This window comes from Accipiter gentilis, chromosome 18 (assembly GCF_929443795.1).
Source record: "Accipiter gentilis chromosome 18, bAccGen1.1, whole genome shotgun sequence".
NCBI lineage: Eukaryota > Metazoa > Chordata > Aves > Accipitriformes > Accipitridae > Astur > Astur gentilis.
The window spans coordinates 248,012-273,320 of record NC_064897.1 but is presented as its reverse complement, the minus strand read 5'-3'; the positions used below and the strand labels follow the sequence as shown (position 1 = coordinate 273,320).

Here is a 25,309-nt window from a genome sequence, read left to right as displayed (position 1 = left end):
ACAAGGCAGGAATATCAAACCTTGGTCATCATACAAGCGTGGGCACGCACACACACAAAAGCCAAAATCACTATACCTAAAATACTAAATTATGTTTACCCACCAAAAAAAAAAAAAAAAAGAAAATCACACTAGCGTATTAGGAACGCATAAAACGACTAAGTACGTATCGGAAACAGGAGGCTACATACCAAGTTAAAAAAGCAAAAACACTTTTAGTCCGCATCACATCGGTACGACGGCACATCTATAACAGCAATAAAGAGAAGTACGAACCGAACGCTACACTCGGGATTTCTCTGCAAGCGCACGAGGGAACGCCGCTGCAGCCGCCCCCGGGTCCCTTTACTGAACTTCGACGGGAGAAGGGAGTTTGCGGCGTCCAGGTCGTACTTCGGGCCAGGCACCAGCGCGAATAAAAAAAAAACAACCCCAAACCAAAGCCCCCCTCACCACAGAGCGGCGTCGGGAACACGACTAGACCGACGTGCCCCACAGAAAGGCTGTACCCCACGGACGGCCGCGCACAGCCCAGAGACACTCGCCCCGGCCCCTGCACCACCAGCACCGACCTCGCCGCAGCGCTCAGGCAGGGCTTGCTCGTGCCACATCACGGAGGCGGACGGACGGACAGACGGGCGGACAGGCAGGCAGGCACACCCCACCCCACCCGCGACCGCCCCACACACACAGCGCAACGCGGCACCCACAGCCGTTCCGGCGGGGGGGGCACCCAGCCGCCGCCCCGCCAGCAGCCGCCCCCCACACAGCGCCCTCCGCCGCCCCCACCTTCAGCAGCCCGCGGCTCCTCCTCGGTCCCCTCAGCGCTTCCCGCTCCCGCCTCGGCCATGGCGGGCGGCCCGTGCCCCGCTCCGCAGCGCCCCCGGCACCGGCGGCATGCAGGAGGTGAACTAAGGTGAGGGGACGCGGCCCGTCCCGCCGGCCCGGGGGAGGGCTCCCGCCGCCCCGCCGGCCTCCCCCTGTCGCTGGCGCCGCCTCAGCAGCGCCGCCGCCGCCGCCGCCATGTCCCCGCCCCGCCCGGCGGGACGCTTCTCGCGAGAGCTCGAGCCGCCCGGCCGGGCAGCGGCGGGCGCCGTCCCTTTCCCGCCCTGCTGCGCCTCAGGCTGGCGGCCGCCCCCCGTCCCCGAACAGAGCGGGGCTGGGAACGAAAAGGGGGCGAAGGGCAGCGGCGCGGCCCTCAGCCGGGGCTCCGAGAGCCGCGAGGGTAGTCGTGGCAGCCGGGCGGGCCGCGCCGCGCCACGCCACGCCAGCCGTGTCGAGTAGAAGGCGGGAGCGCCCCCGCTCCCCTCCGGCCTTGGGGAGAGCCGGGGCGGGCGCGGGCCGCTTCTGACCTTCGCGGTGTGGGGGAAGATCCCCAAGTCGCTTCGCCTTGGCCTGCGTACCTCGTGCGTTTTCGGGGTGCTGAACAGAGGATGCCTTGCCTGAGGAAGAATTGGGATCTCGGGGGTGATGTGGGTTGGGAGAGGCCTCTCTGGGTCATCTGGTCCAGGGCATGCTCAGAGCAGGGCAGAGAACAGTTGCACGTACCAGTAAAAGGTAGCCTAAAAATCGGGTTAACTTCTACCAGTATATTAAACCGTGTTAGTAGACCTCGGTTACACCAGATGCTGAAGCAGTAGCTATGTTTTTTGCTGATACCAGGAGTGCACTTTTGAAGTGAATCTACCCCTCGTCGTGCTTTGGCTCTCATCCTGGAGTAGTCTTGGCGCATGCAAAGTGTGTTCCTGTTGCACAAAGACCTCAAGATACACTTGGAAGAGCTTCGTGTGCTCCAGCTGTTAACAGGCATTCTCTCCAGCGGACCCCACCAGAGCTAGTCTGAAATGAAACCTCTACAACACGCACGGTATGGGCATGGGGACCTCGGCAACGCCCGTTCCTCTTGACAGAACCTCTCTTACTGTCCTGCCCTGCTTGTTAATGTTGATGTAGCCCATGCTTGCTCAGTTTCAGTTGCAGGTGTGGCAAAATAAGACTATTGCCTAGACTCATGCATCCTTACCTGTGCTGTCTTTGAGGGCTGCACGTGTGCCTGCTTCCATCTGTTGAACTCAGGTATGAGGGAACTTACATGTACGGTGCAGCTGGCGTCGCTCACCAGTAAGGCTGGATCTAGATGGTCGCTGACCTGCGTGAAGGAAGCTGCTTCTGCAGGTGTACTGTTTGGTGGGCTTTAAGAGAGTCTGTCTGTCATTAGTCTTGGGGGGGCCTTTGGAACTAACAAAAGTAGATGTAATATTTTGCAAAGCATATTACATTCTTTCGTCATCGGTTCTAGTGGTTAACATCTAAGTTGTTAAAATTTGTATCTTTGAGCTGCAAACAAGTGATGGGTTTTTCGGATCTGGAGGCATGATAAAATTACTCTTAAGAAGAAAAACATCCTTTGCTAAAAGCGAAAGTGACTAAATACACAATAAAAGTCCATGTGGTTTTAATAAAAGCCAAGAAAACATAAGTATTTTCATCATTGGCTACATTATGCTGAGGGGAAGTATATGTACCTGAATGTCAATTATCTGTCCACGTCAAAGGAATTTGCAAGCATGCAAAGGGTTAAGCCAATCCTATGGGTTATAAAATTGCTCTTGCAGAAATAAATTGCTTGAAAGATAGTTTTCTGAAAGGCTGTTTTCTTCAAGAGGATAGTCACATGCAACCAAACAACGAGTCTAGAGCTGTAGAAACAGTGCAGACGGACGCTTGTAGTAACGCTTATAAGCTTCTTACCACTGGCTGCTAAGGCTATGGGTGATGATGGTTATTTACAAAATTACAAGAGACTGTTTACTCTTGACTCTATTAAAAAAAAAAAGAAGGCTTTCCCCCCACCCTCCCCCTTTCAAAATTAAGGTAATTTTGAAGTCCTACTAAAGATTCTTACTGTAGCTTGATATACCTGGACAAAAACCTCCTATGTGTAAAACAGCAGTTTCTATGTCTGTTTTCCCTGTTTAGGAAAGTTAATATTTTATCTTGGGAAAGTTAATAGTTTTGAACAGAAGTCTCATCAAATCTTTGCTTCTCTGCTTCCATCATCCCATCTAAGACAGCAGTTCAGTATTGTCTTTATTTTAATTATGTATAAACATCTATGTCTGCCAAGACACTCCCTACAGCTACCTGAAAGGAGGTTGTAGCGAGGTGGGTGTCGGTTTCTTTTCCCAAGTAACAAGTGATAGGACAAGATGAAATGGCCTTAGGTTGAGCCAGGGGAGGTTTAGATTGGATGCTAGGAAAAATGTCTTCACCGAAAGGGTTATCAATCATTGGAACAGGCTGCCCGTTGAGTCACCATCCCTGGAGGTATTTAAAAGACGTATAGACATGGCACTTAGGGACATGGTTTAGTGGTAGACTTGGCAGTGCTAGGTCAACGGTTGGACTCAATGATCTTAAGGGTCTTTTCCAACCTAAATGATTCTGTCATTTTAAGAACTTGAGAAAGTAAATCCTCACAAAATGATATGGGCCAAATCCATTTGAACACCTATGAATTTAGTGTAACATGATGGAAGATTAGTAACTTGCCCAGTCGATAATAGAACTGGGGAAAAAACTCAGAAAACAAAGATGTGTTTCATTCATAGCTTTCTGAAATTTAGGCAGAATTTACTTGCCTCAACTCCAAACTATAATCTTGAGAATGATTGCTCAAATGCAGTCCTGAACTCCATTTGTGCCATCTTTTATACTTTGAAGCTCCCAACACATTTCAGATTCGACTTGGAAGCACCTTGTCTGTATGGGAGTGGGAAGCTCAATATCTTGCCCATAGCTAAGCCCAAGGGATAGACTAGGCCTGTGGAAGGGCTGAGTGGGTGGATGGCTCTAACAGAATATGCTTACCTGGCTGGGGAATCATGGGTTCCAGCTGGGGATGTTGCTGAAAAAGTGCAATTGCACTGCTATGATAGTCGCAATGCACACTTTTTCATATGGTACTTTTTTTCCCTTGCAAATCCAAACTTTTCATCTCAGAATTTTAAGTTATATGTAATCCCACAGTTACTATTGCAGTGATATATAGATTCCACCATGCTGGGTTTGGTTGGTCTTACAAAATTTGTATTGGACAAAAGCATTTACAAACCACTTCTGCCCTTAATGAAATAAAAAGCAGTAGGAAGAGTAAAAAAACCAGGAGCTATACAGTGTTGCCATCTTTAAGAAAATTATTGTAATTAATGCACATTTGCTTTATTCATATACTACAACTGATACTGAAAAAATTTCCAAGAATTTGTTCATAGGAAGCTTAAATGTCATGTTTGGCCCTGCTAAAATATTGTTTTGCCCCAGTTCTGAAGCTAGGAGCTCCCTCCTCCAGGTTTGCATCATCAGTGGACACCCAAATGTTAAGGAGATTTCAGAAGAGTGAGTCAGCCACATTAACTGAAAGGGTTTCAGAGACCCAGTAACAGAAAGTTGAAGATGGCCGTTGTTATAAAGCTCAGTGAGTTAAAGATTTAAACAGTTCAGAAAACTGCTTTAACAAACTTAACAGCTATTAAATACAAACTCTCTCCATATGTGAATATTCAATGAGGCCATTCAAAGTGTAATAGTTTTTTTTTAACTGACTCACTAGAAACAGAGCTAATGTACCTTATTCACATTTTATTTAATATTTTTTAGTGCAACAGTAGAATTACTTGTAATTTAATGCAGACTTTTTGGGCACTTTATGATATGTCTAGGTCAGAAAATCTGATCAATCTCTTAGCAGTATTTCTGCCTTTCATGTTTTCTTCTGTGTATTTCTCATCTGTGGTCTATGTCACATCTCCCAGCACTTAGAGAGTTCTTACAAACATAATGTGCTGCCAATTCATTAACACAGATTTTAAACATCATTTATTATACTTGTTTCTTATTCAAAGGTGATGATTGGTCTCTTCATTGAATGTTTCGTACATTTCATAAATGACAGTAACTGGTGTTTATAGCATATAGTTAGCCTTGAGTCTTGGCAGAGCAGGATCCCAGTTTATGTAAGGCAACTGATTTTGAGTAGGCCACACTTGATATTTTTGCCCTGTTTTTAGGTGAGCACTTTCTCTTGAGTAGCTTTTAGCTATAAAATAGAGAACAGAATGCTTTATATAAGCATCGGTTAGCCTCTTTTTTCCCAACAACTTATGCAACAACTCGCTAAAGGGGTAAAAGTAACAATCAAACCTCAGAGCAGTTAAATAATAGCCTGAGACTGTGCAGTTAGAAGGGTGTCTGCATTATTACTCCTTTTTCTTTTCTGTAAATAATTAATGACATCCAATGCATAGCGTGTCTTAGCTGTTACACAGGACATGAAAAGCATCCAGTCAGCATTTCTCTGAGATACCAATCTGACAAGGATGCAAATTCCATTGTGTATTTGCTGGGGCCAAGCTAGCTCTATGCACACCATGCTTAAGAGACATATTTCAGAAGCTGAGAGCGACTGGACAGAAGCACTCTTCTCCTCTAAGGGAACACTGAGAGTCACTCTATGTTATTAGAGCAACTTCTATTACTTCACATAAAACCAGATGACTGCTTAGGGTGAGCTAGCTAACTTTTTTCTACTGAAACTTAACAGCAGTAAACTGAAGTTACTCAGCATACCTGTAAACACAAATACAGATTTTTCACAGACTTCTTTTCCAGAACACAAGTGCTTATGGTTTCCCTTCAGACCACAGAATTACATGGCTCAAAGTAATGTAAAGAACAACCTTTGTCCTGAATCAAGTGCATTTTTATAGAGTACATGTGAACAGGCTAGCTAGTTAGAAGAGTGAATACAATTTAAAAAAATAAATCTGTTTTAGTCTGTAGTTTGTGCTTGAAGGTCACTGTATTACTTTTAAGGGCACCACAAGCAATTTGTTGACTTTACTATAAATTCCGCGTCTATGCATTAGTAAAATCTGCTATCATTTTAAAGCAAAAGGTCTTGCCCAAATCAGAGTCTTTTGCTTCAGAAATTATATAAATAGCATAATCATACTGTAATCAGCCAACAACAAAAATAAGCTCTTTAAAGTTATTTCCACCGAATAATCGGTAAGGAAGCCCTTCGAAGAAGCAAAAAACCAGCACAAAAGAATTCAGGCTTTGCCAGCAAGGGACTGTGCTGTGCTGGCACAACACAGTGAGTGAAGTTGTATGGATTACGTTAGGCAGTACATCAGACTGGATTGTGATAGTGATACAGTCTGGCCTTAAAGATCTATGAATCACAAACAAATTCCTTGCAAGATGAAACAAGCTGAACTTGAAAAGCACTTCCAAATCCTACTTATTCTCCCTCTCTAATCTCAGTATTGGAGCCAGTAGGATGATCAATTTACTTCGTGGTTTTCTAACAAATTAAAACAAGTAAAAAAGATTAGCATTTTCCAAATTGCCTACTTTATTTTGGAGTCCTGGCTGGTGAGGTTTGTGCCCACAGAGTAATTCACTTGCTTGCAAATCTCTTAACCCAAGTCTCTCAATTTGATGGTGCCACTTTTGATTTAAAAACAAACTTCAGTTTTTAAGTAGCCTTTTCATTCCTGGCAGAAACTGGTCTTTTCTGAATGTCTAACAAGACCCTAACGTCTAACGTGTCTGAAAAACAGTATTGCTGTTACAAATCTCTACACAAGGATAAATAAAGCTGCTTAGGGATCCTGTTGAAATGAAGAGCAATTGAAATGTGCCCGTGGTGCACAAGTGGCAGCCCCCAAGCTGAGTCCTATCTCTCTAGGATCAGTGAGATCTCACTTAGTGCCTTTTCTGCCCTGGCTAAGAGAGATCAAAACCAGCTGTGAGAGCAGCATATCTCTAAGGTCAAAACACCTTTTCTTGGGTTTGCACACAACCAATCTGTGAAGCTCCAAGCTGCAATCATCTCATCCATCTTACCTGCAAAGGTCCTGACAATGAGTTACATCACTGTCTGAAAGTCCTCTCCTTGATTAAAGCACACTTGTCACTGCACTACAGATTACTGGTCTTTTCAAGTGTTAACAGCCTCATATTAAGCAGCTAGTATAAGAACAATACAAAGGTACAGAAATGTAAACCACCTTCAATCTGTGCCACTAAGTCAAGGCAGAATTAACTGAAAAGAGAAACCCAATGACTGTTGCACACAGCGGGCCCATAAGTATGTCTAACATTACTCAGCAGAACTGTGCCGACTGAATGCATCACATTCATTGTTCACTGCCTGTGAACTTCATAAATGAAGAAGTCATGCCGATCCATTTGCTTCCTAGACTAGGGAAAATCCATACTGGGGCCCAATTATGTACTGTGCTATTTCAGAAAAAGGCATTTATATAAATTGTACATTTTGCAAAGTTTCCTTGAGGCGTTAGTTTTGTTTATTAAAAAAACAGGTAATGTTTTCTTTTTTCATAGCAGAAGTACATGCAAGTTTCTCACCACTGTATTTGAAGCCAAAAGGCACCCTTTTCACATACTGCTTTTCAACCACTTGAACTGTACAGACAGGAAAATCTCTTTGTCTTATTTGTAAAGAACATAAAAGCATGGCATCAGCAAACAGCTTGCTTTTGAGACCATACTTGTTTGCTGGTTTCTTTGGGCTTTAGATAGGAATCTTTAGCTGACGTTTGTGGGAGCTACATGAGACCTCCAAGGCAGCCTGAAAATCTTGAGATGTGTGCTTAGTTTACCAGTGATTCACTGTCAGGATCAAAAAGTCACTGAAGTTCTTACCTGATCATTCGTTATCATTAAAAAGATATATAGAAGTCAGAAGTAGACTTTGTAAGGAAATTAAGTGTCCAAGACTAGCAGAGCTATTGCAGTTTTTGAGTAAGTCCTAACACGAGAGAGATATATGTTCAGATCAGTGCTCCCATTTCGATTCTCAAAGTTTTGTGGATGGCCACATGTGCACAGACCTGGCCCGGGGGGAACGTCTTGGCACCTGCTTCCTTTTGGAACTCCATTACCTTCGTATTCCAGCCTGTACATCCACACTGAGGGGCAGATTCTGCCTACAACCCTGGAAGGAAACAAGGTGTTACATAGGCTCAGTGTATATGTAACACTTGCTATCTGTAGCTGCCAGCTCTTTCAAAAAGTGGAGCAGAGGCTGTGGTTACGCTTTTACACAACAGCTTCAAGGTCACAGCACTTAACTCTGCTGATGAGCTGCCCTCTCAACATCATTTAGCCTTGTGGGCTGGAAATATAGAGGCAAGGGCAAAGATTTTGTCTTTGGAGGGGGGAGGATGGGCAGAGACACCTGGAGGGGAAGAAACTGCCACCAGTTGAAGGTGGACTGCCCAGGGACAGTGCATACAGAGAGCATGTATTTCTAGAGGAGAGAGAAGCAGCAGCAGATGGTGGCTCACTAGAAACAGATTAAAGCAAGCTGGTACGGAAGCAAGATGTGGCATCAAAGGTCAGTTCAAATCAGAAACAAACTGTTCCTAGCAGAGCTCTGACTTGATTGGGAAATGAGAAACCTGGGTTCATTTCCCTGCTCAGCACGAGGAGGTTCAAGCCTACATGCCCTATTTCCCCAGAGAACAGTAACCTCCACACTACCACCCTGGAGAGTGGTGGTGGGAGGAGCGGAAGGCGGCGAGATGAACTCTCCCTGCATGTGTAAAGATTCATTTCCCCTCACACTGACTGTAGTTTTCCTGTGTGATAAGTGTACAAATCCCAGTGCCATTACTATTGACAGAGAATAAGTTAATTGTATAATATATACGTCAACTTGCCCTTCAGCTGTCCCAATGCTTAACGTACCTGGTATCTTTCGGACAGTGACTTCTTTTAGGCAGAATGGCATTCTGTGCGGCAGAGCCTGCCTAGCGCTGCTGAACCCAGCATGGCTGACAGGTTACAGTCTACTGGCACCCACATGTAAAACCTGCTTTCATCATTGAAATTCAGCTATGGGATAGGCATTTCAGAACATCTGTGATATTTAAAATTTACATGCATGATAAATAAAATTACCTCAAAGAAGTACGCTAAGCACTTCCTGAACTGCAAATACATCCTTCTCTAGTCCAGAGCTGGGAACAACTACTGTCAACACTCCCAACAGCAACAGACTATTCTGAATACCCCTCCCTTCTCTTTCCATAGGAAGATTGTCAGAAAAAAACCTTTTATTGTCCAAAGCATAATTGTTTTGCTTATGTAGAAGAATCAATAAATTAAAAATGCACAACAGATATTTGCAGTATGTTTTATAAACACTAAACCATATAATATTAAAAGTGGTTGATTTAAAAAAATCCAAACATTTCTGCACATGCTGATAGCATAGCCTTTATATTTGCCATTAAAGTGCTGTATTTTTGAGGAATACTGAATTTGGTAATGCAAGGAGATAAAGAACTAAGCCTACATTTCCTTATGATATGTAGCTCAGATATATTATATGCTTACTGGAAGAAAAGTGTTATCCCATTAAATAGAATGTGTAAAATTCTGTTAAAATTGTATCATTTACTGAAAGAAGCAATTCTCAAGTGGAGGGAGGGCTGTTATTCACTGGAGGGCTCCAGAGAAGGTCAGTCACCAGCTGCTAGCTCCTCTTTGCTTTCAGCTGCTCAACTCTGTACTAATTTTTTTTTTACATGACTTTTTCACAAATGCATCTGCTGCCACTGCTCTAAACTCAGCAAGGAACAGGGAACAGCAGGACAAAATTGTTTCTATAGCGAATCAAAGGACACAACTGCATGTGGAAGCCTTTCTTGAATAAATTATGGTCTACAGGGAAGAAGATCACTCTCTTGTGAAGACCAATAACCATTTTAGAAGTAGCTTCACATGACTGCAGTTGGTACAGTTGAGCAATTTTTGCAATCTCTACTTTCTGATTGAGAGTAGCGACACTGGGGTTTTCACTGTCCATGGAATTCAAGATGAGAATACACAAAATAGCATCTCAATGCCTTAGATGTCTCCCATTCTGGATGATAAACAAATCTAGTACACTGGTGTGAAAAAAATAAAACCAGCAACTTTACAAAAAGAATGCTACTTTTATTTTCAAATGCTGTAAAAAGCCTCATATAAATTTTTATAATGCTTCTATGTAACCTTCCCAACCACAACTAATGAAACAGTCTAGGAAAAATATAGCAGTTGCCATTTTGACTCCAAGAATGAGCTGCTGTAATACATCAACATTAAAAGGACAAGGTACAGTATGTTACAATGCTTGTAATTGCTCATATTATTGAAAAAGTGAGAGCACTTCCTAAGCATTAGAGTATAACCGGGCCAAACTGCAGTATTCCCTACTTGCTCTTGCAGAAGGGGAAAGTCACTTCCTTAGGAGCTGGCGCAACACCCTTTGTACTGCTTACGCCCATTTATCTTAGTAGTGTGGAGAGCTTTCAGCAAGCCCCTTTGCACTTATGTGAATTCACCCACGTCAGATGCTATTATTCCATACTGTATCCAACGGCTCAGGTGTTTAACAACTGACCTATAAAAATAAGACTTATGTAACTCTCCAGCAAGGCAAATTTAACAGTGCAAATGCAGTATCAACAATATTTGATTTCTGAATGCTGGCAATTTTTTTAAACTCTTTTTGCACAAGAAACAACCTCTGCTGATGTCCTGTACCTAAGGCCACTCACTCACGCTGACTGGAGATGGAACAAAGTACAAAAGCTCAGCTGCGTTTCCCAATCCAAGCTTCCTCCCCAGTTTCAGGGTATTCAGATCCAGAACACTGGATTCAGGCTCACCTCTTCCTTTGATGCACTCAAGTTTTCCCTACTGGAATAGGTTAACTTCCCATCAAACCTCTGATAACAATTTGCATACACAATTCCACATTTTAACAAAAGTTAACAAAACATATTTCCAGAAAATAAGTTTTCACATGGTTGCAATCATCAAGCCATTTCAGGATCTTTGGTACTCCAAGAATAAGAAAAATAAATGGCACAGTGACAAACATCACCAAAGGAAAAAACACAACCATCCAAAGGAATAACACAAAAACAACAAAACAAAAGATATGTTGCACTTCCATTTTTTGAAAGCCAGTGTAAATTAACCTTCTTTTAAGTCCATTAGTGTCACAGTTTCACCTTTTAAAAAAATTCTATCATCTTAAAAGCAGTAGTTAATATTTTGTTTAACTTGACTTACTGTTTAAAATAATGCTCTGTTTAAAAAAAAAAATCAACTACCACAATACAGGAGTTTATGCTAAATAGGCTGCAGGCTCTTTCCCTATGGATATAACTCCTATCTGAGCACTGATATGATTAATCATTTGCAATTTTAAATGAGTATTATCTTTAGTGTTACAAATATAAGGGTTGAGCTTTTTCCCAGGTTTGTAAATCAGTAAGTATGTACAGACATAGTTGTTTAATAGATAGCTTTAAATTAAGTGTGTATTTATCTCCCCTCCCCCAAAATCCCACAGGAAAAAAAAAAATCACCAGTATTACTGAGCATTTGCAGTTTCCACGAAACTTATCTTGTCTTAGCAAGTTCAAGCAAAGACTTCTTTTATATTATGCAAATAGGGTTACTAGGGTTACTGTGGTCTTTTGAAATGTGTTGTTCACAGGAATTCCACTTCTGGTGCACACAGAGCTGCATGAATGAGATTGGAAATTAAAACTTAACAAAAACTCTCTTTTGAATAGCCGTGTCCTTTGAGACCAAATTCATATCTCATATTTTCTGCCCAAGCTCCTCAGACTTGGTAGAATGGATTGAAGGCCTCAGAAAAGTATTTTCCTTTCCTGAGAAGCCTCAGAAGCTGCTAGGACACTGGCAGAATAAAGTCTGAAAATGTAAAGGTGGATTTAAGTGAGTTACTGTTTTTGGACAGTCTTTGGATGGATACAGGTTGAGCTTCACTACCACTGACAAGGCTAAGAACAACACTGGCAAATTTCTGAGAGATCTTGCCCCAATGGCAGTAAAGGGCTGTTAATTAGTGTAAGGTCTGGGAAGAAAAATGGAGATATCAATGAGCTGTTCCCACGTAAGTCTGGCATTTAGGCAATAGTTTAGCTTCACCATGTTCTGATGTAACACTGTACAAATTGGATGGGCCCTGAGGCACTGGCTACTTCTCTGATAAGCTGAAGACTAAAATCTTTTGTAGAAATGCAGTATAAATAACACATATTTGATGCTTGAAGGGAGACAAAATATTAAAGGAAAGACATCACTAAAGCCCCTGAGGAACCTAGTAGCTGTTGGATTGGGAAAGACTACATGCACATCAGTAAGCCACTAATGCCCAGAAATCTTGCTGGTAAATGGTCTTTTATGCAGCAGATGAACACCCTAGTGTGTTTTTAAAGCATACAAATAATTCAGAACAGCTGATACCATGGTGCCTAACAGCAACAAATATTTCTGTAACGGCTTTATAAATAGTCACTTCCATTTTGCTGCAAAAACCAGTCTAATGGAGTTTTTCCTACTGTATGCCAAAACATCCTGTGCTTCACTCTAGTGGGTGTTGCAGGGGTTTTAGAGTGCCTTTCACTTGCATTCAGAGATAGCAAGTGACTCTGCTTGTTCAGTTACTAGGGAATTGTTCATTGCTGTAAATCTCTTTTGTAACCAGAAAATTACATCAAAGATCTCTACTGTATTGCGATAGATTCAAAGTACTGCAGATAATATGCTAGTACAGGCAGAGATACAGATGAATTTGCCAGAGACCAGATAACTGCAAACTGTTCAAGAAGTGCAATTCAATCCTGAACTGCTGCTGGGCTGAGAAGCAAAACCATACCCTGCATATGGAGAGATTTCTGCTTCAGTTTCCTTGACCTAAGAGGAGACCTATCTCTGCTGTCAGTTTGTCACCATCCTGCTACTGGGGGAAATAACATTTAGGTGCTCTGCCCAATTCAGTCATGGTTGTTTCTGGTTCCTGGAAACTGGGCTGCAGACTCAGCTTATCCTTTTTAATTCCATGGTCCCCATTAGATGGAGATACTAGAAGACGATGGAACCCACAGGAGAGTCTGAACGTAGTGGGGTGCTCCATTTCCTTTAGCTTGGCAGAGTCTGCTACAGGGTATTATGGAAAGAAAAGGCTAGATCAGAAACACTTCTGCCTGGAACTTCTTAGGGAGACAAAAAAGAAAAAGCAGCAGTTTGATCACTTTTCTAAAATAGCCTTTTCTGTTTCTGCAAAATGTATTTGAATTACGAGTAGCAAAAAAGATGATCTGCTTTACAGGAGAGGCAGGAATGCAGTCCTGGAAATTCTGCCATCTCTTCAGAACTTGGTATCAGAAAGTTTCCCTTTTGTTAAATATCTTTATATTTTTTAATCGGATTCCTTTTTTCTTCTGAAGTTGCCAACAGGCATCGTCATCTTAAACAGTAATACCCATCAATTATAATTTAAAGCAGAAATACCACTAAACGGATCACAGTGGAAAAAGGAAGAAGAAGAAGAAGGGATGATTGGCCGATAAAGCCCTTCAGTGAGGAAGTGAGGATAGGCAGAGTACAAGTAGGCCCACAGAACACTGCTATTTAAAATAATTCAATGTTGCCACACTCATGGGGGATCTGCACACCACAACTGGAACACCCTTGAGCAACTGCTCAGAGAATTTTGCAAATGTGGACAATGGTTTTTATACTGTGTATCTAAAACCCACCAGGTAAGCAGTATAACAACAATGCTGCATAAAATGATATGTTTTACTCCTGGGTGGATTAGACGGTTTACAGTACAAAGCCACAGCACAGAGAGGCATGATTAACTATTATACACACATAGGCAGTGCAGTTAAAGGGATGTACGTTCCTTTTATTCCAGTACCTTTGTATAATAAAGTTAACAAAAATATTCAAATATTAAAAAAAAAAAAAGCCAGCTGGCACTGCCAACTAATTCCTGTAGTAGTCTTAGAAATCCTAATCCTGTAGAATTTCCTTGTGAAATCGATGTGCACCAGAGTCAATGTATTGATAACTAATGCCAAGCGGGTCTGGTGATGCAGCTACCTGAGGTTTGTATTTTTATATCTTTTGCGGGTTTGTGTTTTGTTTCACAACTTTCCGGCTTTCATGTAGGAAGGGATCGAGCCACGCTGCGTGAGCCCTTCAAACCTCTTGTAGGTATAATTGAGGAAAACCCAGTCTTTGGATTTGTAGTCAGGTTCCGTTGTGTTTGGCACTAGAATTCAGAAACAAAAGTAAAGACAAAACAAAACAATTAAAAACAGCGCTGCTTCTTAGAGGACTGTTCACAGAGCACTGACATAAACAGCCCTGAACTCTTATTTGCCTAGTCAGCAGAAATTCCTTGAAGAAATCCTGTTTCTAATCAGGTCAGTTGCTTTTTGTCAATGGTCTGAGAAGAATTATAATTTCAGCATATATCTCTGAAGCGTAAAAAGTTCTTTTTTAAATTTGTTTGGGATTTGGGGTTTTTTAGTATGTGTACACACCATAACAGACTCCCATACCTTGACAGGAACCTCTAACACACCCACAGGATATAAAATTATGAAAAACATAACATTTAGGATGCTCCATGCACAACAAACACATGTATACATATCGTGTTATCCTCACAACAAACAGAAGAAAAAGATATGTCCAAGTTCTCCTAAGAGAACTGCACATATTACTCTCCTAGGACTTCCTCCCTGCTCATAGCTTCAGCAAGGCTTGTACAGCCTCCTTTTATTTTATGAACAGCCCACATGGCTGGCTTGCTGCACATGGACATTCACTGCAGTGGGCTTCTATATTTAGCTCTCTGGTTACTACTCTCAGAGTTCTATAACAATATTTTCAACTCAATATGCCAAACACACCAATGCTAAAGTTTTTATTTAAGGTATCTAGATGTACAGTAACATTTTCAGTGGGTCTGAAATGCCGGAACAAATACAAATGTACTTGGCATTATCCAAATATGGACTTAAACAGCTGAACTTAGGCACTGGAGATTGATTGCTTTTGCATTAAAAGGACAAACTTCCTTGCCATGAAATAAAAGCCATTTCACAAAAAATCCCCAGCTTTTTGATAATTCTTATGGTTGTTAGCACATCTACGCTTATCTGTCATCAATTAATCATCTTTATATATCTATCTTTAAGACACTAGAAATTCACTGAAAACAGTGGGAGCTGTGAGAATTTGGCATGTCAGAGAATCAAGCCTTTTAGGTATAGAAATTTCCTACTACCTGCCAATAGAAATTAACAATTAAATTTAAATGAATTGCAGAGTCACTCTGGTTCATAAATCACTATGTTAAATAATCATCTGTCTGAAAGTTTTTGCCCACAAATATGTGAACATTATGTTTGGCATGAAACTCAAAAGTCATTAAAGATCAAAAGCAAATCAGTGCATAAAGTTTTAGCAGAAGTTGATTAGACAGACTGTATGGTAGAAAACTGTACTGTTTTCTGTGCAACCATTTTTACTAATAGATTTAACTGTTAATATCTGTGAGGTTTTTTTTTCCTCCAAAGTTCTAAGGACGTAGAAGCTATGAGAGATCATAGATTTACATTTATATCTGAAAGAAAACTCTCTAAATCAAGTCTGTATATTACCTTGATTAGGGTATCAGAAAAATGAATATAAACAACAACAAAAGCATCTGTGGTGTATTCTGACATGTCATAGATAGAAATTTGGAATTTACAATGGCAGTCTCACCTGGCTGTAAAATATCGGATTCAGGAAATTCATCAAAGTTGGAAGTATCATCAATACTTTTGATTTCTATAGGGATTGCAGCTGGTCTTTCCCTGCAAATAGAAATAAATGCCAGAATAGTCAATACTAGGAAAAGATACATTAAGTTCCAGTTTTGTTTAACTTGGCTTTTTACAGTTACAACATCCCTTTAATTTAAAGCACAGAGGTTCCACTGAGTCCATCAGAGATGTATCGGACTCGCCTGTTTGCTGACATCATGGGGAGATTTATTGGTTTCCTATCTAGCATTAGTATCTTCTTGGCAAACTTGGGGAAAACATAATTTTTCCCATTAACTGAAACAGCATTCCACACTTATCTGCCACATAGCTATCACTACGATCTTGGTTGTTACCAAGAACAACTGTGGTTACCTTCGTTTCATAAACCCAGCCTACCCAGCCGAGCAGGATTTTACTTGCATTTAGAGCCATCAGATATGTTGGTTTACAATTCCAGTGCTCATCAGCCTAGACCTCATCCAAATACTTTTGACTCTAACTCTTATTTCTGACACTCAGTTGCCAGTATTTCTCATCCAAAATAGGCTGGCTCTGACATGTTACTGCTTTATTAGCTCAACAACTAGGCAGCCCCTTAAAAAGTTTTAACGTGGCTTTCAAAGTTGCTTAAGTCATCTGTCCCACGAAAGCATTCAAACTGGAACACGGCCCTGTGGGAAAGTCATTAATTTACACCTGTAAACTTACTATGGTTGTAATTTTTACAATTACAATTAAATCCACTTCTGGGTGGAACAGAGAAACCATTTTGCCAGGTTGCCAAATGTGGCATGAACAGATATGTTACTGCTCTTGCTGCTTATTAATGTCTCCCACGCCGAAAAGATAAGTTAAATGAGGCTTTCTGCACCAGAAGAAATGAGAACTGCTAGAGCTGGACAATCACACGCCCACAGTATGGATTTTCATGTAGAAAACTGCACTATTACTGAAAAAGCAGACTACCTCAAACCTTAAAGAGAGCTGAACAGTAGCTGTCATTTCAAATGAAAATATCAGTGGGGCCACCAAAGTCTGCTCTAAAGGTGTTACCACTTTGGGTATGTGCAGATGTAGCTCAGCACCTGCAGGCACAAGCTCAGGCTGGAACTGGTACTGCTGCCTCGGCCAGGACCTCTGCCCAGGCTTGGCCCAGCAGAATTTGGCCACAAAGGCTGCAACTCTGAGGTGAGTCAGTGCCTCTGCCCAGCACTTCTGTAGACATACTGGTTCACTCAGGTGTAGTTATCTGCAGCATGCAGTAAAGACATGCCCTGTGTTTTCCTCCTACTTGCTGCCTCTCCATTCATCTATTTCCCCTACATTTTTGGAATAGAATTTGCTTTTATTATGCTCCTATTACAAAAAAAGTCAATGACAGCAATTGCTGCAGAGCCCATTACTACTGGAGGAGGATCTCTCTGCTGATATCAGAGCATACATCAGGAATAACACAGCCACCCTACCACAATTTCTTTACATCCTGGGCACTCTGGGGCAATCTGAGGCATCTAAAGGCAATTAAACTCTGATCAGTTCTATGAATGTCAGCAAGGCCTGGAAACCTTCGCTGTCACCCACCTACTGCCTGCCAGTAGCTGCCCTTCAAAATAAAAGATAAATTGGAAATAATTATCCTTGACATCATAGTACATGAAATTCTTGCTTTCATGACTCTTATTCTCTCTAGAAAATGTGTGTGTATATATATACATATACATACCTGATATGTCCCCAGTCCACTCCTTCAAAAAATGGATGACTTTTTATTTCCTCTACTCCATTACTACCAATTCTATTTTCTGAGTCAATACAAAACCTGAAAAAGTGGAGAAAATAAAGGGATTGTTACAATAAATGCAGATGGAAGCAACAGCAAATAAAACTGCTGTGGTATCCTGTATCAGGAATTTGAGGAAGTTCTTTCAAATTGTGCCACCACTTGGGGTAACATACAAGCAGCCCGTTGCATCTAGGAAAGAAGGGAAAAAGTAGAAGCAGAATATTATTGGAGTGCCAAAACAAAAAGCCATGATGACAGTAACTTACACTTTTCTAAACTGTTGCATCGCCATCTTCAAAGTTTGTGAAAAGCTGCTGCAAGTTTTAGCCCCGTAAGATTAGTTTGGAATGGAGGCTTAAGTCCCTGCCACTGAAAACTCCTCTGCACGTTCTCAACTATTTAAACCCCATGTTTCAAAGTCACAAACAGGAACAAATACACTTAGTGAAATAGGACTACTCTCTGATGTCACATTTTGAAACTACAATAAGCTAGACACATTTAAAACATGCCATGTCCCTGTTCTCCCTGTCACCCCCTCTTCCCTCTCCTTAGACTTTCAGGTGCTGGTAGTACAAAGACTCCAGGCCTATTTCTGATATGGCCCAGCTGCATAACCTCGGCTCAGACTCCAGAAGAAATTGACAATTTATGAGAAGCACCTGTGAGAAAGTCCATAGCCTCAAGTAAGAAGAAAAAAGTGAAACTGGACACAAAGACAGGATTGTTGAGATGGGGACTGTTAGCTGCTCAAGTAGGCAGGAAAAAAACCACCAAGAAGGAAAAGTATAAAATCTTAAAGAAACAAAATAGGGAGGTGGAAGTTCTCTGACAGCAACTCAGTGACATTGGGGATTTTTTCCAGGGAGCAGCAGAGGCTGACCCTTCTCCTCTGGACTGACGCCCACCTGGACTCATGCCTAGCTGGCTGAAAAAGACTGATGTATCTCATCAAGGAGATGACCATACCAATGCTTAGCCTAGGAGTTCGTTAAATCCTAGATATCTTTTGTATGTGTTAGCAAAGATAACTGCTTTATATTTTTACACTGTCCTTGCAGTCTCTTTCAGGATGGCAAAAGGTGTCAACAGTGACACAAAGAGGGAAGTTTACAATAACAGGAAAAAAAACATGTCAAACAAAAAGCTTGGTCTTGCCAAGTGTGGAGTCACCTGACGATCTCCTGGAAATGGGGAGTACTTGGTAGCACGGGGATGTGGGCCTCCTGTTGCTCTAAAAGTCAGCTGGCCTTTCTTAAATGAAATCCTGTTTGCCTAGATGAGCAAAGCCTCTGGCTGTTGATTTAGTTATCCTGAACTCATAATCTCTCCACAGTCACATCATCCAGATTCACAAGTCATTTTTCACATCAATACAACGCAATACAAAAAAGGTCACCTTCTTGCTAGTTAGTGAAATTTTCAGCAGGTAATGTAGTACCATAGCAAGTTAGGCTATAAACTGTCTCCAGTTATAGACTGTAATGTTCTTTTACTTGTAGTTGAGTGTCACTTGGGAAAAAAACCTGCTGGTATTTCTACTGCAACCCAGCCAGTTGGTTGATGCCAAGTACTAATAACAGACCTCAAACCTTGTAACAAGAGTTAGCCAGACCAGGTGTCTCAGGCTTTGTCTGAACTTGAGCTTATTTTAGTTTGGTTTTAACTGTATCCATAAAAATAAAGAAACTTTAGCTTTGTCTGCAACTTTCTTTAAGTTGAAATATATGTTGTCTAACTTGTCCAAGCTGTAATGGACAAAGTACTCAATAGCCAGGTATTTTTTGCCTGCTGTTATGACCTCATTTTAGTAAGTGGTCTGTAACTAAAGATGTTTTATCCTAATTTAAATCCTTCCATGCATGGAGAAAAACTAATAAATTCAAATAGACATTGTATAAGTAAATTCATGAGCAAGACATGTTAACAAATGTCCTGGTTTGAGCTGAGATAGAATTAACTGTCTTCCTAGTAGCTGGTACAGTGCTGTGTTTTGAGTTCAGCATGCGAAGAATGTTGATAACACTGATGTTTGCAGTTGTTGCTCAGTAGTGTTTAGACTAAAGTCAAGGATTTTTCAGCTTCTCATGCCCAGCCAGCGAGAAAGCTGGAGGGGCACAAGAAGTTGGCACAGGACACAGCCAGGGCACCTGACCCAAATTGGCCAATGGGGTATTCCATACCATGCGACGTCCCATCTAGTATAGGAACTGGGAAGTGGGGGCAGGGAATCGCTGCTCGGGGACTAGTTGGGTGTCGATCGGCGGGTGGTGATTGCACTGCGCATCATTTGTACATTCCAATCCTTTTATTATTGCTGTTGTCATTTTATTAGTGTTATCATTATCATTATTAGTTTCTTCTTTTCTGTTCTATTAAACCGTCCTCATGTCAACCCAGGAGTTTTACTTCTTTTTTCCCTGATTTTCTCCCCCATCCCACTGGATGGGGGGGAGTGAGTGAGCGGCTGCGTGGTGCTTAGTTGCTGGCTGGGGTTAAACCACGATGACAAATAAACTGCCTGAAATATCTAAACATATCCCAAACACAGCCAAGACTGAGGAGGAAGAAATCCTCAGCAGCAACACTGTACTCTTTCCAGCAGAGAACTCAGGATGCTGACAACACGCAGGAGAGGTTAAGCAGAACACTAGAGAAACAGATACTGAAAACATAATAAAACTGTTATACATGAACTTATTAATGAGGATTAACAATAATTAAATAACTTGAACTGTTAGTATCACTGTAACTGGATTAAGAATAACTGTTTGTTGGATGCTACTGGACCACTGCTTGAACTAATAATAAATTCTAGTTCTTAGCTGTGCCTATAAAATACATTCCCCTTTTTGCTTGTAAAAAAATTGTGCAAGCTTGTAATATTATCTCGGGGGGGGGGGGGGGGGGGGGGGGGGGGGGGGGGTATAAATTAAAAATCAAAGCCAAAGACCACATCTCCCTGCAAAACCTCCCAGGGTAAGAGAGCATTTCTGCCTGACCTTGACACCAAAACCCCTCGCAAAAACTTCAGTGCAAACTGAATGGATTAAAAACTGTTAAAATTAAAAATTTTGGAAAAAGCAAGTAAATCCAAACCATCCAAAGATTTCTGTTCAGTACATTAAATGCTGGCGAGTGATTATTTACTAGTTCTCTCTGAGAAGAGAAAAACTGTGTTAACTTTTTTTTTCCCCAGTCCATTCTGTTTCTCCCCATATCATGGTACAAATCAAGATCATTATAGCTTATTTCATCACATTAAACAAATGGCAAAGGGAAAAAGAAAAAAAAAAAAATCTATCAAGGATGGTGACAGACAAGAAACCAACCTTCCCTCCAATCTAAAGCTTCCTTCATGCAGAATGGAAAGTTAACATAATGGAAGATGACTAGGTCTGAGTGGCCAGAAATGGGCTTTTGTTACTGACCTTAGAATTAAATCCTTTGCTTTCTCTGAAATGGGCACTTCTGGAGGAAATACCAATGTTTCTTTCCAGTTCATAACTTTCCTGTAAGTCTCTTGTGGCGTTTCTGAGCAGAAAGGTGGATACCCTGCACAAACAAATAGAAAAATTAACAAGCTTTCCCAGAAGAGGAAAGTGACCTGGGCCTCTGCTTTTGCCACTACAACTCCCAAATCTAACAAGTAGTACCAGCCAAAAGTTTTCTCTTTTGTAATGCAACATTAAAGATGTTTTGTTACTTCCAAGTAATGAGACTGAATCTCAAAAACATTTAATAGTGAACAGTTATTCACTGCAACAACTAACTGAGGCATCATCTTGCTGTCTTCTTGGAAAGGTGGGAGGACAAAGTTTTCTGGAAACTGAATTTGGGGCTTACTTCAGGTAGAACTGAATAAAATTCTGGTACCTCCACTATGCAGAGGATCAGACTCAGTGAACTAACAGACCCTGTTAACTTTGAACCCTTTGAATGATTCTTAAGTTGGGGTCTTTAACACACCTATTAGCATTTCATACATAATCACTCCCAAAGACCACCAGTCACACAGCTTGTTGTACCCAGTCTGCATAAATACTTCTGGTGCAATATAGTCTGGGGTTCCAACAGTAGAATATGCCTGGAAAAAAAAGAATAAACTCTTTGAAAGATAAATACTACGTTTTTACACCTCGCAAAACCTTTTCCTGGGGATTCACGTATAGAATCTTGTTATTTGGATAGACAAGAATGCTTAATTTGAGAATTCACAGTATCTAAAATCCCAAGAACATTATTCTTTTACATGAGTAAACACAGAGAACCTTGAAAGTAAATGGAAACCATCCTCCTAAATGTGACAAAAATCATAAAATATTCCCACTGCAATATCAGAAGGTCATCTTAGCTAAAGTTTCAGGTAGCCACATTACTAAAATACCCAAGAAGTTCTGTTGCTGTTGTAATTGGTTTTGGTTTTTTGGGGTTGTTGTTGTTTTTTTTAAAAGGGATAACCAGTGGTAGATTCCCATGTGTGACACTGATACACTAGCTGTTCCATGTATTACCTTGTCTTCATTGCAAAATTTATTTCAGCTCTTACTGGACACAGGCTTTTTAACCTTTTAAATGTGCAGTCTAGGTGATTCTGACTAATGACTAAATCTTTGGCTATTTTGGAATTTCTCTTTACTGATGGAAAATTTTGCACAGGGCAGGGGGGAGATACCACCAAGCCAACAAAACCCCAGAAAACAAAAAAAAGGCCACCAAAACCAGTTTTGCCAAAAAAACCCTTTACTTTCATTTGTCTGACCAGAAACAAAAGATTTCATTTCATTGGACAGAACTAAAGTTTTGAACCAATGGAAACCCAAGAATATGGCTCGTTTTCAAATAGTGTTGATACAAGTGTCATTTTGGCCTTTTATTCTCTCTGTTGGACTGTCTCATGATTCATATAGCTTCACCACACAGTTCTGCCACATCAGTCTTTACTGACCTGGAGTCTTTTCAGGAACCTAACTCCAAGTGGGAGTAAGGGTGTGAAATACAGCCCCTGAGGTGGCATGATTGCAATGTAATCTCATTATGTCTCATGAGGAAAATAAAAACAACCCAAAAGCTTTTTGGGAATACTGCAGCATATCACTTTTTAAACAGAGTGTGCAAATAAAAAGTTCCAAAATTTGAAAACTGAGGTTTTTACAACTGCTATTTTGTGAAAATCAGGAGCAGGGCTGAAATTCTGAAATCCTGTGGCTGACAGATGTTTTCCTTCGATTCAGTTAATGCCACAGCTTCCTTTATTACTTGACCACTCTTCATTATAAACCCAGGCTGCAGCACTCCAGTGCCAATACACTCCACTGCCTTTCCATCATACTCCCATTCAGCGGAAGGACAAAGAAGTTTTCCCCACAATTCTCTGAAAAAGAACCACAAAGCTACGCATCTTCTTGCGACACTGAACTGCAGGAATTAAACCCAGGAGTTCACACACAGTGTCAATACCAGCTCAGTCTCGGAGACAATCTCAAGATACTCAAGAAAACAGACAGACAAAGCAACCCTGATCTCTGAGCTATTCCACAACTGGAATCACTAAACCACCGTCTTTTGAGTTATCTGCAATTTTAGGAGCTTGAAGAGAGTGACATCTGTGATGGATGAGGACCTTTCAGATTTTAAAACCAGTAGCATTAATGCTGAGTTTTTATTTAATGTTTTCTGTAAATAGTTTAAAAGAAAAATTAATTATGTATAATTTCATTAACTCACCAGCTGTCGCCTGTTCTTCTTCCATGTTTCTGCTTTCCTCTTTGAGTTCATATTCTGAAATGCTAATTTACAAAATAGTTATTAGATAATAAATGCATTTGTGAGAATTAAAATAAAAGATTGATAACATTCTGTTTTGAAAGAATAACTATTTTGTATCTTTAGAATGCTTTAGTCTAGAAACAAATATTTAATTATAACTGGAGATGGGAAAATGAAAATGAATAACTAGTGTCCAATTTGCAGCTGAAACTCATACAAGTAGGACACATGATCAGCAATTCTAAATTAGAACTTGCTAAAAGTTTTACAGATTGATCTGAGATCAACAGCACTTATTGTTGCAGCTGGCAACGTATATTCAGATACAGGTGATGGGTTTTTAAGCAACAAGAAGAATCCAAGAAGAACTGCAGAGAAATTTTACATTTGTAGAATAAAACACTAATGAGGATGTGTCACCAAGGCATGCTGATGAACAACTTTACTCTTATGAAAAGCTGCATGAGATTGTCACTGACTTCAGAAAGTTGGCACATGAAACCCATGTCCCTTCTGCAAGAGTGCTTCTGTAACTTCGCTAACATTGTTATGAAAAATACATTAAGATGCAGACACATTACACTAGGTGTATGTGTATCTGCATACAAATGTGCAAAAATACATTATCACTGCAGAAATCATAATTTCTTTCCTGTGAAATGCTTCCATGTCCCAGGGAACATGCATTTCCAGTTTTCCAATTAAATGCAATCAGCCTGACCAATCTTGCTTATCCCAGCAGAAATAAATTATGATGTGGCAAAGCTGCAACTCAAAACGATTTAAATGTTTAACTAGGACACCTTATACTTACAGAAGTCACTTGGTGGGTTGTGTGTAAGGTTTCTGTAGAACTCCGTTCTGTGAGCTTTCTTTAAACCTGTGCATAGCCCAAAATCAGACAGTTTTACATGACCCTAAAAAAACCCCAAAAAAACAAAAAAAAAAAAATCAGAGAGGATGAAAACATACTTTATAAATGTAGTGCTCGAAAAAGAAAGTTTAATAACTGCTTGTGCCTTCTTAGGCCATGATGGACTAGCACAGGATTACCTAATGCAGGACAAGTAGGCAAATAATGACTGAGTCTTGGTGTACTGTGAGAGTGTGTTTTTTCTCCAACAGGTTATTGCCCCTGGGAATGGTTAAACCTACAATTCTGCAACAGCTGAGGGCAGCTAGTTTGCCTGTTCTTGATTTGAACTGGATAACACAGACTGAGAAAGCCTCCAGGACAAAATTATTTTGTTTTGCTTTGATGGTAACCTGGCTTTAATCAGGTTTCCAGACATCAATGCTAGATAGTGTAAAGGCTTGCGTATGATGCTTATTGGGTCCATTTCATGGCTCACTATAGTCCGTCTTAACAGACAGAGTGCTTCCGCTGGTGAGCAGGTAATAAAACAAATGAGGTAACTGTAGGAATTGAACTGATTATTTAACACCACCTGAATATTTCATGCTTTCATTCGTCTTGGAGTAACTAAGTGTATGTTTTTAATGTGTCTGAATGCAAGCACCTGGATACCCTTCTCACTTAAAAGGTTAAAAGGCTTTCCAACAAAAAACAAGGGCAATTTCGCTTTAAGTATATTGGTGTTCTACAAGAAAAAGATAGTGACCATTTTCTGCCTTTACTCCAGCTAGTTTAAATCACTGGTGCAGCCCTACTGGTTCCCACCAATTAGCACCACTATAAATGGCATTATCTGCAGAATGAGATGTTTAAAGCAGAGGCAGTTTAACATGCACATTACATGCCTTAGCATCCAGCAGAAGGTTATCTGGTTTAATATCTCTGTGGATGAATCCCAGCTGGTGAATAGCATCTATGGCCAACACAGTTTCAGAAATGTAAAACTGTGTCTCCTCTTCTGATAAGGTGTCTTTCTTCATTAGTAAGGTCATCATGTCACCTAATCAAAGAGAAGAAAATACAGCTCAGAAATCAGAACATTTTAACCACCAGACTAATTCTCTGTGAAACCCCAGTAGAATCGAAATTTAACCTTGTAACTGGCCTTAC

The 25,309-nt window shown here is 40.8% G+C and overlaps 2 protein-coding genes across 6 annotated transcripts in view; both read right to left on the bottom strand.

The window, feature by feature from the left end:
- The window catches only part of BMAL2 (basic helix-loop-helix ARNT like 2), a 37,632-nt gene extending 36,603 nt beyond the window's left edge, over positions 1-1,029 (bottom strand). For 2 of the 5 annotated variants that reach the window (XR_007508730.1, XM_049822221.1), the window contains exon 1: positions 790-985. Coding sequence is in view for 2 of the 5 variants with exons in the window: in XM_049822221.1 (XP_049678178.1) it covers positions 790-850 (61 nt within the window). In the remaining 3 variants the exon portion in view is untranslated. Of the gene's footprint in view, positions 1-191; positions 342-572; positions 601-789 lie in introns of those variants that run through there. The other 3 variants (XM_049822222.1, XM_049822220.1, XM_049822219.1) reach the window with 3 other exon arrangements.
- Positions 1,030-10,014: 8,985 nt separating this feature from the next.
- Positions 10,015-25,309, bottom strand: part of STK38L (serine/threonine kinase 38 like) — a 38,752-nt gene continuing 23,457 nt past the window's right edge. Inside the window, exons 7-14 of the mRNA XM_049822125.1 lie at positions 25,045-25,199; positions 24,098-24,200; positions 23,242-23,303; positions 21,484-21,601; positions 20,946-21,069; positions 17,455-17,550; positions 15,688-15,779; positions 10,015-14,182 (exon numbers count right to left, since the gene is read on the bottom strand). Of these exons, the coding sequence (XP_049678082.1) occupies positions 14,055-14,182; positions 15,688-15,779; positions 17,455-17,550; positions 20,946-21,069; positions 21,484-21,601; positions 23,242-23,303; positions 24,098-24,200; positions 25,045-25,199 (878 nt within the window). The 3' untranslated portion in view covers positions 10,015-14,054. The remainder of the gene's footprint in view (positions 14,183-15,687; positions 15,780-17,454; positions 17,551-20,945; positions 21,070-21,483; positions 21,602-23,241; positions 23,304-24,097; positions 24,201-25,044; positions 25,200-25,309) is intronic.